The sequence below is a fragment of the Leptonychotes weddellii genome, chromosome 4 (assembly GCF_054177405.1).
Source record: "Leptonychotes weddellii isolate Sample4059 chromosome 4, ASM5417740v2, whole genome shotgun sequence".
Classification (NCBI taxonomy): domain Eukaryota; kingdom Metazoa; phylum Chordata; class Mammalia; order Carnivora; family Phocidae; genus Leptonychotes; species Leptonychotes weddellii.
Window position 1 is genome coordinate 90,342,920 of NC_138372.1, and position 15,800 is coordinate 90,358,719.

At 42.5% G+C, this 15,800-nt stretch overlaps 1 protein-coding gene across 5 annotated transcripts in view; it reads left to right on the top strand.

The window, feature by feature from the left end:
* Positions 1-1,146: 1,146 nt before the first annotated feature.
* Positions 1,147-15,800, top strand: part of TTF2 (transcription termination factor 2) — a 40,948-nt gene continuing 26,294 nt past the window's right edge. For 4 of the 5 annotated variants that reach the window (XM_081815776.1, XM_081815778.1, XM_081815777.1 and 1 more), the window contains exons 1-5: positions 1,147-1,234; positions 1,316-1,418; positions 4,577-4,663; positions 13,928-13,994; positions 14,848-15,789. In XM_081815776.1, the coding sequence (XP_081671902.1) occupies positions 1,207-1,234; positions 1,316-1,418; positions 4,577-4,663; positions 13,928-13,994; positions 14,848-15,789 (1,227 nt within the window). In that variant the 5' untranslated portion in view covers positions 1,147-1,206. Of the gene's footprint in view, positions 1,235-1,315; positions 1,419-4,576; positions 4,664-7,883; positions 7,976-13,927; positions 13,995-14,847; positions 15,790-15,800 lie in introns of those variants that run through there. The other variant, XM_081815779.1, reaches the window with a different exon arrangement.

Here is a 15,800-nt window from a genome sequence, read left to right on the forward strand (position 1 = left end):
CCATAAGAACAGTTGCATGTGCCACACCATATGTCTGGTCATATGGTCCTCAATAACTGTAATATGAATCCATCTCTGTTGCAATACGTCTCTGATTTCTATTCCTCCCTCTTTGCTAATAGCTCTGATTACCATTTCAAATACAGTTCCCTTTCTTTTCTTTAACTTGAGCCTCGATTTTTAACATTACAAAAGCATACTAATAGGACAAGTTTGACAATACAAAATATACAGAGTGCCTCTCATCAAAGGTTATCTATTTCTTCCCTGCTTGTTCCCACTTTGACTCGTACAACTCCGGGTTCCTGCACTAAGAGGGCCTAGAGAACATTCAGTACACACAGGAAGCAGCTGCGCAGTCCCCCGGGCACCTGTCGGTGGGTCGCCCACTCACTCATTCTGTGACCTTGGTTGAGTCACTCAAATTTCTATGAACCTCGGAGTCTTCCTTATAATGCTGCCCATCTCACCAGGCTGTCGAGACAAGAGAGACGTGGATGTATGCGCACTCTGTGAAGTCTAAAGCGCAATGCAAATTTAAAGGATCGCTGGGAGGGGGGTGGTTCCCTGCAGAACTCTTCGTGCCTGCTCTCCCCCAGACTTTTCGTTTCACCGCGCAACTTGAAGGGACGCGCCCAGGAACCTGCACACCACCGCGCCCCAGCCCTGCAAGTTCACAGGCAGCAGCTTCTCCCGGCCTCGCCTCCTCAGGGACCGAGACCCAGGCCCCGGCTCGGAGACGACCGCGAGGCTTCGGGCGCCGTGGGCCGCCGGGAGGAAGGAGCCTTCCTTGCAGAGCACCCCTCTGCAATTGTAACGCGCGCTCCCTCTAGGTCGGCCTCTGGGTCTCAATTATAAACTGGAGTCACGCCCGGCCTCAGCCTCGCCCCTCCCTCTCCCGCACCAGCCAAGCGAAGCCCCTCCCCCGGAAAGCCCCTCGCCGGGAAAGCCCCTGCCCCGGAAAGCCCCTCGCCGGGAACGCCCAGCCACCTTCCAAAAGGCCCTGCCAGCTTCAGCCACGCCCCACTATTTAAACTCAGGGCGCCCGCGAAGGTGGCTGGTTAGGGCCCCGCGCAGTGAATTATGGGGGGGAGGGGTGAGCCTGCAGAAGGTGGATGCTGATTGGCTCCTGGGCGAGGAGGGCGGAGTAAAAGGCGGAAGCAGGCGTTGGGGGGTGGCTCCGTGCAATTGCAGACTGGAGCGCTCATGGAAGCGGTTAGGTGCTCCGAGCACGGTAAGGGGTCCGGGTCTTTTAGGGGCTCCCGGGATCTGTCAGTGTAGCTTGGCGTAATCATTATCAACCTCCTGTCTTCAGGGATCGTGTGCTTTCTCAAGACCGGCGTCCGCGATGGCCCGAATAAAGGAAAGAGCTTCTACGTGTGCCCGGCTAACACCTGCAGCTTAGTGCTGGCAGCCGAGTAAGTCTCGAGATGGGCATGACTGCCTACCACCGCCAGCTCCCCTCCGCCCGGCGCCACTGGCACTAGGAGAGGTGGGGATCCTGGTGTGTGCAGCCGGGGCCTTTAAGTAGTTGGTGATCCCAGGCCAGCGTGGCGTGTTCAGGAGGCCCTCCGTTCCTGCTTCCTGTTTGGCCCTGGGCAGCTTACTCACCCTCTCTGGGCCTCCTTTTCGCCCAGCTGTAAAGTGGAAGGTCAACTACAATTGGAACCTTCTGGTCCTTTGCAGCTCTGGGTTTCTTCTTGCTTGCCAGCCCTTCTGCTAGGACATTGCCTCTCCCTGCTAAGTGAGGACATGCAGACATAGTAGAAAATAATTGGTCCCTGTTTTGCACTAGTTTCAGGCCGAACTTATTTTTAAATGTTTGAGCTTAAAACTCGCTGGTGGTCAGATTATCAACTCCTTTTAAAAAGAGGATTCTCTGGTGGCACCTGAGTAGCTCAGCTGGTTAAGCATCTGACTCTTGATTTCCGCTGGGGTCATGATTTAGGGTCCTGAGATAGAGCCCCGCTTGGGGCTGCGCACTGGGTGTAGAGCCTGCTTAAGATTCTCTCTCCCTCTCTGCCCCCCGCCCCCTTGTGCCCACTGTCTCTCACTCTGTGTCTCAAAAAAGAAAAGGATACTCTGCATTTAAGGTGTAAGGTTGATAATCCAAAAAGCAGGTTACTTTAGGATTAATGCTGAAAGAAAATCAGATATCTTTTTTTATTATTATTATGTTATGTTAATCACCATACATTACATCAATTTTTGATAGGAAATCAGATATCTGATCAACATTCTGGTTTTACAAAATTGGAAGCTGGGACCCAGAAATGTTAAGCATCTTCTTTTTTTTTTTTAAGATTTTATTTATTTTTTAGAGAACGAGCGAGAGAGAAACAGCATGAGAGGGGAGAGGGTCAGAGGGAGAAGCAGGCTCCCCGCTGAGCCGGGAGCCCGATGTGGGACTCGATCCCAGGACCCTGGGATCATGACCTGAGCTGAAGGCAGACGCTTAACCATCTGAGCCACCCAGGCGCCCAAGCATCTTCTTCAAGTGAGAAAAGTTAATACAGTTGTCATAAAATGTTAATAAGGTCCACAGCCCATGTGAATTTTTAAACTTTATCACATTAGACATTTTTCCTGCTCTCTACTGAATTTGGTAGAGAAACAAATTTTCTCCATCTGATGTAAGGCACAAAGTGGATATCAATACTAGAAAATAAAGTATTTTTTAACATGTGTATATTAACTTACGTTTCCCTTACATGATTTAGATGATTTCTATCTTTGTTGTGCTTTGAAGCTAAGTGAAGAAATTTGTTTCTGTTTTCAGATTTGGCAAATAAATTTTTAGAGAAAATACTTTCTTAGCCCTCTAATAAGTTGTCCTTTTATTGGAAAGAAATTACCGGGATCCAGTTAAGTTAAATACGAAACGATTTTGAAAAAAGCAGTGTCAAATCTTAAGATAGAAGGGACAAGCCAGTTAAGCTATCAACGACATATCATCAAGTCAGGATTTACTATTTATTTCTAATTTCTATACTGAGTTTCTTAGGTTCTGTACCTAGCTCAAGTTTCATGAAACATGGAAGCATGTTCAGATTTGTAGGAACAAAGCATTAATGGTAGCATGGGACTCAGCTTTATGTTATTTATTTATTTTTTTTAAAGATTTTATTTTTATTTATTTGACAGAGAGAGACAGCCAGAGAGGGAACACAAGCAGGGGGAGCAGGAGAGGGAGAAGCAGGCTTCCCGCAGAGCAGGGAGCCCAATGCGGGGCTTGATCCCAGGACCCCGGGACCATGACCCGAGCCGAAGGCAGACGCTCAACGACCGAGCCACCCAGGCGCCCCTCAGCTTTATGTTAAAAGAAACATACCTGTGGGGTGCCTGGCTGGCTTAGTTGGTGGAGCACGTGATCTTGGGGTTGTGAGTTTGAGCCCCATGTTGGGTATAGAGGTTATTTGAAAATAAAATCATTAAAAAAAGAAAAGCAAATCCTTATATAGAATACCATTTATGCAAATGCACTGCTGTCAAACTAGTACAATGTAATAGTTATTTGATAAACTTGACCAATTTGGGGGCGCCTGGGTGGCTCAGTTGGTTAAGCAACTGCCTTCGGCTCAGGTCATGATCCTGGAGTCCCGGGATCGAGTCCCACGTCGGGCTCCCTGCTCAGCGGGGGGGTCTGCTTCTCCCTCTGACCCTCTCCCCTCTCGTGCTCTCTGTCTCTCACTCTCTCTCTCAAATAAATAAATAAAAAATCTTTAAAAAAAAAAAAAGTATTTCCTCTTAACTTTAAAAAAAAAAAAAAACTTGACCAATTTGGGATATGTCTGGTAACCAGGATATAAGCAAAACAAAGGAAGAAACAAGCGCCACATGTCATATGAGAGTACTTTAGGTCTTCACTCAAAACTGTAGCCTCAAATGTTATATATACATTCTCTCATAATAAATTGGAAAAGGAGAGTTAAAAAACTTATGCCAGGCATGAAGCAGGTTAGGAGAGCCTGCTCCTAAACAGATTGTTATAGGAAAAGGGATGATGGAAGAACCTGTGGAAAATTCACAGCCTGTCTTAGATACTTCAGCTGTTCCTGGGGGGGTGGCGGGGGGGGGTTGTCTCACAATGTAGAGGTCACAGAACAGTATAGTTTTGAGCTTTTGAGTCATCAGGAGAAAGGCGTATTTATTGTCATCCTGTCTTTGGGGGAGTGGGAAAAAAATGAAAGCTGTAGAGCCTTTCCCCAGAGGAATGTGCATAGACGTACAAATGTATGGGATTAACAAACCCAGTAGAGGTCATACTTGCATTCTTATGTTTAAAACCCATAGTTTAGGGGTACATGGGTGGTTCCGTTAGTTAAACGTTGGGCTGTTGATTTTGGCTCAGGTCATGCTCTCAGGGTCATGTGATCGAGTCCCGGGCCTGCTTGAGGTTCTCCCTCTCTCTCCCGCTGCCCTACCCCCTTGTGTGTGCGCGTGTGCACTCGCACGCACACACACATTCTCTCAAAAATAAATAAATAAATAAAATTCATAGTTCGGATTTAATTTTAGAACGTTAATTTCTGTTGCCTCCTAAAACAAAATTTCTTTTTTTTCCCCTCCCCTCTAGTATTCCTGTCTCTCATTGTTTATTGCATGAGGACTGTGTGGTAGGGCTTCAGGGTTTGCTTCTACCGCCAGGCAAGGAAGAATATAGGTAAGTGTCCAAAAGGAACATCTACGTGTATTTGCTTCTGTCTTTCCCTGGAAGAGTTACAGCCAGATGTGTTTTCCTAGAATTGACTATTCTGTAAAAATGATTTTTCACAAAGAGGATTTCTGTATGTATTGAATGCCTTCTGAGATGTTACTCCCTCACTGCAGAGCAACTGGTTAATTTGAGAATCTGGTTAATTTCAGGATCAACTGCTCTACCTTCCTCCCTCTCCCGCTCTTCAGTAGCCAGTAATGTCAGCCCACCAACAGTCATGAACTTGCAGTGACTTGTCAACTTTTCCATTCTAGTACTAGAATGAAGTAATGTCTAAAAATGTCTAAAGTATTTAAGCACTCAATAAATGTTAGTTTCCCTTCTTTTTTATGAAAACTCAGAGGTGAGGCAGGGAAATCTATATAGGTGACAGGTGATATTTGTCATGAGTATTCAAAGGTAAGTAGGAATTCAGTAGGGGCAAGAAAGGGGTCATATTTAACAGATCAATACCCTGCATTAAGGTATGGAGTTAGGAAGTAACCAGGAATTGCAACTATTTGGTTTGGTAATAATTTAGCATGTGTTTGAGTAGAGATTTCAGAAGATAAGGCTGCCCAGGAAGGCAGGGGCCAGGTATGATGGTCATTATATGATATTCTGTGCAGTTCAGAATGTATATATTCTAGATCAACCCCCCCACCCCACCATATTGGCATTTCAGTACCATCTTCACATGTCACTTAAATACCAATTCTGCTGTTTTTCTTAATTGAGTTGTGGATACAATAAGATGCATTGATTTTTAAGTGTTCAGTAGTTGAGTTTGAGAAATTGATATAACCAAGCCTCAGTCAAAATACAGAAATATTTCTCTTACCCCATTAAGTGCCATTGGACCCCCTTCTACCATAGGCATCCACTGTTTTGATTCATTCTTTTATGTCTGGCTTCTTTTATGTAACAATATCTGTGAAATTCATCCATGTGGTTGTGTGTATCCGTAATTCTTCGTTATTGCTGAGTTGAATTCCACTCTGTGAATATCACAGTCTGTCGTGCTTATTTGTCATCTGTATATCTTCTCTGGTGAAGTATCTGTTTAAATCTTTTGCCCATTTTTTTCATTGAAAATTTTATTGAGGTAATTGTAGATTCTCATGCATTTATAAGAAATAGTACAAAAAGACGCCCTGTAGACTTTACCTAATGGTAATATTTTGCAAAGTGTATGTAAATAGTATATAATATTACAATTAGGATATTGATTCAGTCCACTGATCTTATTTATGAAGATAGTTTTCCTTGTACTAATGTGTGTGTGTGTGTGTATAGGTTTAGTTCTATACAGTTATCGTGTAGTTTTTTTGTATGCACTACCACAGTCAAGATATGGGACAGTTCCTTCACCACTGAATTCCTCTACCCTGCCTCCCACTCCCTCCACGTCATCTCTGGCAACCAGGAATCTCATCTCCGTTTCTAAAGTTTGCCATTTCAGAAATGTTATATCAATGGTATCATAAAGTGTAACTTTGGGGGATTTTTACCTACTTTAAAAATTGTGTTGTCTTTTTATTATTGAATTAGAAGAGTTTTTTATATATTCCCTATACAAGTTCTTTGGCAAATACATATATAATGAATATTTTCTCCAAGTCTTTGGTTTTCGTTTTCTTAACTCCCTTTTGAAAAGTAGAAATTTCTCATTTTTATAAAGTCCAGTTTATCATTTTTTTGTCCTTTGTGCTTTGTGTGTTCTCTCTGAGAAATCTTTGCCTGCCCCAAGATCACAAATTTCTCCAAGGGTTTCTTCTAGAGGTTTTATAGTTAGTTTGTTTTCTTAATGGCTTTTCTGCTTAGTCTGTGATCTACTTCAAATTAAGTTTTGGTATCTTATGAGATAGGAGTAGGTCATTTATTTTTCCATATATTACTGAATGAATATTATTCACTTGTCTTAGCACCATTTTGGAAGACTTTCCTTTCGCCATGGAAATGCTTGGCACTTCGTAAAAAATCAGTGATTACCATGTTATGGATCTGTTTTTTTGAACTTGCTAATTGTTCTGTTGGTCCTTTTGCCTATCCTGACACAATCAGGTAAGATAGTATGAGTCTTCCAACATTCTTCTTTTTCAAGATTGGCTATTCTGGGTCATTTGCATATAAAATGTAGCATCGAATTCTAAATTTCCTTAGAAAAACTTGTTGGTATTACACTGAATCTGTATAGATCCTTTTGGGAAGAACTGACATTAATGTTGATTTTCCAGTCTATGAGCATAGTGTATTTATGGCTTTTTTTTCCCCAGCATTGTTGAATAGTTTTCACTGTAGAGTGAGTACTCTACTCTTTTTGTTAAATTTAGTCCTCAGAGAGTGTTATGATTTTTGATGCTATCGTAAATGGTATTTTTAAATTGTTCACTTTTTTAAAAAGACTTATTTGTTTATCTGAGAGAGAGAGAGAGAGTAGGGGGAGGGGCAGAGAGAGAGACTCTTCAAGCAGACTCCCCGCTGAGCACGGAGCCCCACATGGGACTCCGTCTCATGACCCTGAGATCATGGCCTGAGCCAAAACCAAGAGTCAGATGATCAGCCAACTGAGCCACGCAGGCACTCTGAAATTTTCACTTTTTGACTGTTTTTTTTTTGTTAGTACAGTGAGGCTTGTAAGCCTCTAGAGCATGAAGTCAGGATGTCCTGACACCTAAAACCATTTATGCGATGCTGGGGGTGGGGGGACCCTCTACCATATGGGAAGACTGTTCTAGGTTGTAGGAAGCCACTGAAGAATGTTTGGTCCAATTTGCATTAATAAAAGAGGAGCTCTGAGGACGGTTGGTTAGAAAGGAAGATGGTGGAGGCAAGGAGACTGCTGATACAGAAGTGCCATTAAATGTCTAGTAAATGGCATCGTCAGTATTGCTTACTGCCATCGTCTCTTCTGTGACAGGAAGATGAGGCAACTAACATTTAGAGAGGTTAGGAAAGGAAGCAGGTCCCAGGGTTGTGGAGTGGCATTGCTGGGATTCAGACCACGGTCTAGCTGATTCTAGATGAATCCACGTTAGTCTCTAAGTGAAAGGTGTGCTTGGATTGAGGCATTGGCAGTGGAGTTGGGTGGACTTAGGTTGTGGAAAACTTGCTGAAAGAAAATCAGTAAGACAACTTTCTGGTGGGGCATTTAAGCATGTACCTTTCTCCCTCATTTTCCCCTCAGGAATAGTGACCCTGGCAGTCCCGGCTTCCCTGGGTTGTGAGGATTCGGTGAGGTCATGGATCTGATGCACGCGGTCTGGCGTTTGGCTCGCTGTGAGTGCTCAGTAAATGGTTGTTAAGTTGGGATTTATGGGTGATGAGTTTACCATTAAGCAAGACAAGGAAAGAAAGGTAACATAGATGGAGGTTTGGGATGTGTGGCCAACACAGACAGCTTTGAACTAATCATGTCTTAGGTATATATGAAACCAGCTAGAGAAGTCAGTGCAGCTCCAAAGAAAGGTCTAGGCTCAAGATGGAATTTTGAGAATTTACCACAAACATTCTTCATATTAGGGAGATGAGGCTGAGAGTTGATCGTTATTTTAAAATAGAAAAGTAAGAGCGCCTGGGTGGCTCAGTCGTTGGGTGGGCGTCTGCCTTTGGCTCAAGTCATGATCCCAGGGTCCTGGGGTCGAGTCCCGCGTCGGGCTCCCTGCTCGGGGGGAAGCCTGCTTCACCCTCTCCCACTCCCCCTGCTTGTGTTCCCTCTCTTGCTGTGTCTCTCTGTCAAATAAATAAATAAAACCTTTAAAAATAAAGAAATTAATTAATTAAAAAAAATAAAATCGAAAAGTAAAGGGGTACCTGGGTGGCTCAGTCCGTTAAGCGTCCGACTTTTGATTTTGGCTCAGGTCACGATCTCAGAGTTGTGAGATTGAGCCCTGTGTCGGGCTTCTCGCTAGGTGTGGAGCCTGCTTAAGAGTCTCTGTCTTCCTCCCCCCCCCCCAAAAAAAGAAATAAAATAGAAAAGTAAAGTATGCAAATGTTTTTCTTTTAGCCCAAGTCTAGAACATCATTACTAGGAGGTACTTACTGGAGGTTTTAAAAGGTTGTTTTAGGACAAATAAAATACAGTCATACAACACACAATAAATAAAAAACAAAAAACAAATAAGTACCCTGATTGGTAGTACAGACTGGAAATTTTAACAGAATTAGGTACGCCAATAGATGACTTCCTTAGCAGACAGTTAGTGCATATAGCCAGAACCCCTGTACTCTGGAGAATGACCTCAGGGAGTATAACCTTTTCTTCTGAAAACTGAACTTAAAGTACTTCACATCTTTGACTTAATTCCAGTATGTTTGAAGCTTAACCCAACTAGGAGACAGGTGCAGCAGAGTAATGGGAAGGAGGTGTAAGCCCCGGGGAGGCTAAGATGCCCATTTTTCATTCCTTGGCATGTAGGTGCATTTGCATGCAGTTCTCTAACTTAACCGCCAGATGGTGCCACTCACCAGCATTTGACTGACCCTTCAGCCTTGGCCCTCTGTTTAGGAACAATAAAGTTACTCAGTAGAACTAGAGGGAAGAACTCTTGCCCTGACTTGAATGATGTGGCACACACACCTTGATTTACAGATCAAGTGTGGACGTTGTCACTGAGCTTCCTGAGTTCTTGTTTGCTCCCCTCCCGTTTCCCCCTCCTCTCCTTTGTCTTTCAACTTCTCAAGGATAGAGAATCAAAATAGATGGAAGTATTCTTTTATCTATAACTAGGTAAAACAAGTTTTCGTTCTTTAAAAAACTGGTTGTTGTGGGATGTTCAAAATATTTTATTTTTAGGGGCTCCTGGGTGGCTCAGTCGGTTACGCAGCTGCCTTCAGCTCGGGTCATGATCCCAGGGTCCTGGGATCCAGCTGGTTGGGCTCCTGCCCAGTGGGGAATCTCCTTCTCCCTGTCCCTCTACCACCCCTCCAGTCGTGCGCTCTTTCTCTTGCTCTACTCTCTCTCTCAAATAAATAAATAAAATCTTTAAAAAAATATTTTTAATAACATTTGAATCTTTGCATGTCTAGCAGATTCCTTTGTGTGGTTGGTTATTGGGTAAAATTGGGGTGCAGATGATATAGCCCAGTGATGATTTTCTGAGGAGATGATAGAAATTTGGGTATAAGCCAGGCCTGTGCAGAAGCACCTTAAGTCCTACCACCCCATGAAGATCCCCCCTCAATAAAGTTAGTACATCTTGTATTTATATTGTAGAGTATCATGCACTGTGCTATGTAATGGAAGGAATCCTTGTTTGTGAAGGCTGTTAGCTCTGTGTGTCACAATTAACTGTTCCCACTTTGCCTTTTGTCTTATAATTTTGCTAATGGTATTTTTGCCATATGGAAGTTTAAACCTTTTTTTTCACGGCTGTAGGGTAGCGGAGAGCCATGTTGCTGCCCCTCAGTGGCTTCCGCAGCTGAACATTTAAAACTTTTGTGTGGCCAGAATTACTAAATCCTTTACCTCTCAGCTGCAGGGCTTCAGGTCCCACTTAGAAAAGCCTTCTTCACGTTAGGATTAAAAAAAAATTCATCTCTCTTTTTTTACCCAGAACATTTACAGTTGCATTTTTTACGTTTGCATTTTCGTTCCATCTTGAATTTTAATGTAAGAGAATGAGGTAGAAATCCAGCTTTATGTTTTTTCTAGTGCTGGCTCATATAAACAAGGGAACCTGTATTCCTAAGAGGCTCTGACACCACTGGGGTAAGAGTCAGACACAGGAAGGCTGGTGCCCAGCGCGATCTGCATGTAGTAGCATTAAATTGGATGTGTTCAAATGCAGGCGCTTCTGTGATCTAGTAAGACCTGCAGTAAGGGGTTAATGCTGGTACAAGTTACTGAGATAGTGTAGGAGTTGAGACTGGCCTTGAATGACCTTTAAAATTTGGATACAGTAAAAGATAAGTACTTGGGGGCTATAAGCAGAAGTGTGGATATAGGAATAAGCAAGAGGGTCAGAGGGAGTGAACTAATGATTATTATTGCTTAGCAAGTCCTTAATATGGGTCAGGCGTTGGTCTGAACCTTATCTTTACATGTATTAATGCATGTGGTCTTCACAGTGATCTTATGAGGTAGGTACTTCTTTTGTTTTGTGTGTGTGTGTGTTGTTTTTTTTTTTTTTTTTTTTTTGGCCATCTTAGAGAAAAGGAAACTGGCACAGAGACTAGTCAAGTGAAGTATCTGAGGAATCAGAGCTAATTATGTAGTGAGGCTGGGATTCGAACCAACGGAGGATGACTCTGGAGCCCGAGAGACTCCTGGCCTGGCTGAAGTGAACGTGCCTGAGAGTGTAAGTCTGGGTTAGACGATCAACCTTTAGGAAGAAGGGAGGATATGCCTTCTCGTGAAGCATTGAAGAGGTCTGGCTTCCTCTGGCTGTGTTCCCCATTATTGTTTATTGCTTACGTCCTGGGAAATAATGGATATACTGCAGAAATTATACTCTTCTTCATAGCAGAATCAATATTTGATTTCTCTGAGAATATATTTCCATTGCTTTCTTTGTTGATTTGCAATTTAATAAACATAACAAACTTTTTATCCTAAAAACAGAGAAGCCCATCCAGATTGGTTTTAATAAAAACACAAGTACAAGCATTTTTAGCACCGTGCCTAGAACATATACATGCTTAGTAGTTAAATCATACATGTGTTGTTTTCTCCCTTCTTGGTCTCCAAGTTCCTGCCCTTTTGAAAGTCTGCAGTGGCTTGGGCTTTCAAATAGATATGATTTATGAGATAGTCTTGTCTTGATACACTTAAAATAACAGCAGAAATTTATTCTTGCCAATACTTTGAATTGTTATGCATTTGAAGCATCTCAGAAATTTTATTACACATGTTCAATATAATATCCTATTGCTGTGAGAAAAACTAAAGAGACCAGTAAAATTTTTTTCAGAAAATTGTGAGCTTGAATGGGAAAATTATGAGTTTGTATGAGAGGGGCTGGACCTATTTTCTTTTTACTTTGACTTTTATGGAACACTTGTTCATTTGAGGCTTATCTTTGCTTACATGTCCAGGTGAGGTAATGACATCCGGGGATTTTGAATTGGGACTCAGACTGTCTTGATTCATGTTGTATATCACGGGACTAACTTAAGAAGTTAGAGAAGAGCAAGAAATTAAACTGAAAGAAAGGAGAAAGAAAGGATTAATGTAGGTAAAAATGGAATTTAATGAGTTCAATAACAGCAATAAATAAAATCCAGAAAGCAATTGATCAAGAAAACAGAGAAGGCCCTAGTATACAGTATGAGAAATAAGCAGTTACTCTTCAGATATATTAAAATTTATTGTGACATTGTTTTTAGTAGCACAAAATTGGAAACAACCAAACTGTCTATCAAGAGGGTTCTGGATAAATAAATAATGGAACTCTAAATAGTGGGAAACTAACTGTGCAGCTGTAGGGGGGAAAAATGTGTGTGTGTGTGTGTGTGTGTGTAAACCCTTTATATGTTCTTCTAGAAAAATTTTGAAGACATTAAAAAAAAAAGGAAGGTATTTAGTAGTATGGATACTATGCTATCTATTGGTGTGGGGAAAAGGAAATTAAGATTCATATATTTATATTGATCTGAATATACATTTAAAAATCTCTGGGAAGGTAAACAGAAAGCTAATAGGAATGGTTACTTGGAAGGGATGGGAACTGGGCATATAGGGTACCGTGAGGGGGTCCTTTTCATGGCCATTTTATACTTTTTGGTTGAGTTTATTACCTAGTTAAACAATTAAGTAAAATGATATTTGAAAGCTCTTCTTTGACTGACTATTCAATGTGTTTGAGGGATCATTTTGGGTAAGGAAAAAATCAGCTCACTCTATTTAATTCTGTGATACTGAACAATTATGCACAAAAGGCAAGGCATACTTGGGAATAAGGAGATCACATATGGTTATAGCCTTCCGGTTGCTGAAAATGTAGTCGGGCAGACAGGCAGATATGAGTGTAATACAACTAAATACAACAGAAATAGAGAAATAATAGTGGATGAACAGGGAAGGGAATGGGGCGAAGACCTTGCAAAGGAGGTATGGCTCGAACTGGACGTTGAGGGACCTGTAGGACTTTGACAACTGGTGATGGGGGAAGTGGTGGGCAAATAGGGATAAAGAGGACATCCTTTGGAGGGAGGGAGAATCACATGCAAAATCTGGGACGCCAGAGCGCATGCGAGGTTTCGTTTGCTAATGGAGCAGCATAGCCATTTCTGTGTAGTGGGTGTGTAGGCTGTGTTTACTGGTGCAGGGACAGTCTTGTATTGGGATGTATGTCTGATGTAATCTTTTTTTTTTAAATGGGAAATTGCAAATATATACAAGTAGACAAGATAGAATAATGCAGCATACGAACTTCAACAGTTACCAACTCATGCCAGTCTGGTTCTGTGTATACTCTACCCACTGTAGCCCCCAGCTCCTGCCATATTTTGGAACAGATCCCAGATAACATCACTTCTTCTGTAAATGTTTCAGTGTATGGCTCTAAGAGATAGGGATTCTCTGTCTTTTGAACCAGTTGGAGTGCAGATTTCCAGGAGCTTCATAGATGTCATAAATAGTTTATTTTTAATAATTTTCTGTTTATTTGTTTAAATCAATAAATAAGGTTCACAGTTGCAATTGACTGATATGTCTTTGAAGTCTCTGGAGTTCTCTCTCCATTTTCTTCCCCCCTTGTAATTTATTTTGTTTGTCATGGAGCATTTCTCACTGTCAAGATTTACAGATCACATCCCCGTGGCCGAGCTCTGTGTGTTCCTGTTGTTTGTATTTTCCGTAAATTGGTAATTGAATCTGGGGGTTTGACCTGAACCGGGTTAGTTTTTGTTTGTTTTGGTTTGGCTTAGTTCCGTTTTGTTTTACCATATAGATTGTTCCGTGGTTTCCCATCAGGGATACCTAATGTCTGGTTATCTCTCCTTTTCTGATTTTAGCAGCCACTGCTGATCATGTTTCTGTTTTAGTCATTCTTTGCAGAGTAAAAAGAATAAACCTGTGTACATGTTGGTTTCCACGACTCCTCTTTTCTTTCATTTCTTAGCCCTTATACATACCCCGTGCAGTAGAGAATTTTTAAATGTAAATGTAGGAATAATTGGTTTCAAGTGACCTTCCAAAACATTGCAAGATGTTTTTTGGTTGAAAAAGAAATTTATCTCGTTGCAATGGATTTCCACAGCCTTGATTGTTTGTATTTTATACTTCATTAGATTGTTCTTCCAGTGCATTAGAAGTAAGGCAGCGGGGAAGCAATGGTGCGGAAGTATCCCATGGCAGGTAGGAGTTATTCCTGTCTTCAAACCTGCTCTGCTAAGACTGTTTAATCTGTGGTGTTGCCCGAAAAGACCTTGAAGTCCAGTATAAACTGGTTGGTCTTCATCATACTGTCTCTGAAAGATAGTTCTTTTCTTTAAGCAACGTGGACCCTATCGGGTCTTCTAATTCAAAGGACTATTTGGTTATAGTGGAGATTTAATTATTTGCCTCCTATGTCACTTAAATATTTTTCAAGGTCTTAAATGTGGTCACTGTTCTGTTTAGGAAAAAATTTGGATTTACTTGACTGACTTCAGCATCTTTTTATAGACTGGTTATCTCCTGGATGTTGGTATAAGCAGGGTGTCATTTGTAAGCTCCTAGACCGTGAGAGACTGATAGATGCCCAGCGCATGAGGGGCTCGGCCCAGGGAAGCGACAAGACTTCCACTGGTCGAGGTGTAGCTCAGACTTAGGACTCTGGATTCCTACAGTGAAACCGCCCTAAAGCCAAACTCAAAGCAAGCATAAGACACTGTATATGTTTGGGGATAAATTCATCTCGAGAGAGTAATTTTTTGTGAAAGGTATACATTGTGGCTGTTACAACTGCAAAAGCACTTGATTTGGTCACTACTTGTCCTTGAGGCCCGGGAAATCAGTAGTCACGGACAGAGAAGGAACCAAGCATTGAAAGTACTGTTCAGAAACTAATACTTTGTGTTAGGTACCTAGTCTTTCCTAGAGGCAGAAATGGTCCCAGGAATGTTCAGAAATACTGGACTACTGTTTCCATTTCCTCTGAAAAAAGGGCATTCTAGATATGATGCTCACATTAATGTTTTATATTAAGCTTATTTTCTTTGTCTTTTAGGAGCCTCGTTCCAAAGAGCATTCTGTAACGAACAAGTCTCAGCATGCCTGTGAGCCTCTTCATTATCTTTCCACCCAGCAGAGAAACCCATTCAAGGTCCTGGACAAGAATCAAGAACCGTCTCTCTGGAAACAGTTCACCAAAGGCGAAGCTGGGGATAAGATGAATGATAAGAAGCAAAAGGAAAAGGCAGATGTGCTCTTGGATCAAAAGAAGGAATGGAAGCCTGAATCCAACTGCTGGACGAAGCAAGATCTCTCATCTGGCCTGGAGATAAAGAAAAAACAACCTGCACCTCAAGAGCAGCTGCAAGGGGAGAAGACAGAGTTTCAGCGTGCAGCAAGGGAGAATGAAGGGATGCACATGAGAAACCTTTCTGAGGTTAAATCCAAGCAGTGCCATGGTGAGGAGCTGAGGAAACCATCTGGGTCTCTTCAGGAGAAATCACACGTTGAGAGTCATCCTGTCCAAAAAAAATCAGGGCCTCTGAGGGAAAAGGAAACCAAGCCTTTGCCTGGAATTATTCACAGTCGGAACCCAATAAGCAAGCCCCAGAAAGGGGAACACGTCAGCAAAGAGCACCCCAAGAGCCGGGAGGCTAGAGAAACAAAGGCAAGGGATGAGCCAGGCTCGCAGACCACCCGACAGTCAGAGCCTGGGGATGGGCCTGCGCCACCGGCCACAGGGCGCTCCCTGGGACAGAGGCCGGAAGCGGCCTCCAGCCGTGGCGACCGTTACGAGAATAATGCCGTTTTCACTTCCTCTGAGCCTCCCTTGCTCTTTGACTCGACTCCGGACTCACACAAGGAGGAGAACCTCCCGTTCCCTGGTCAGAGTGTGCAGAGAAAACCATCTCCTGCCTCGGGTGTTTCCAGGAAGGTGGAGCCTTCAGACCCAGCAGCCCAACGTGTGTACCTCACAACACAACTGAAGCAAAAGAAGGTAACTACTGA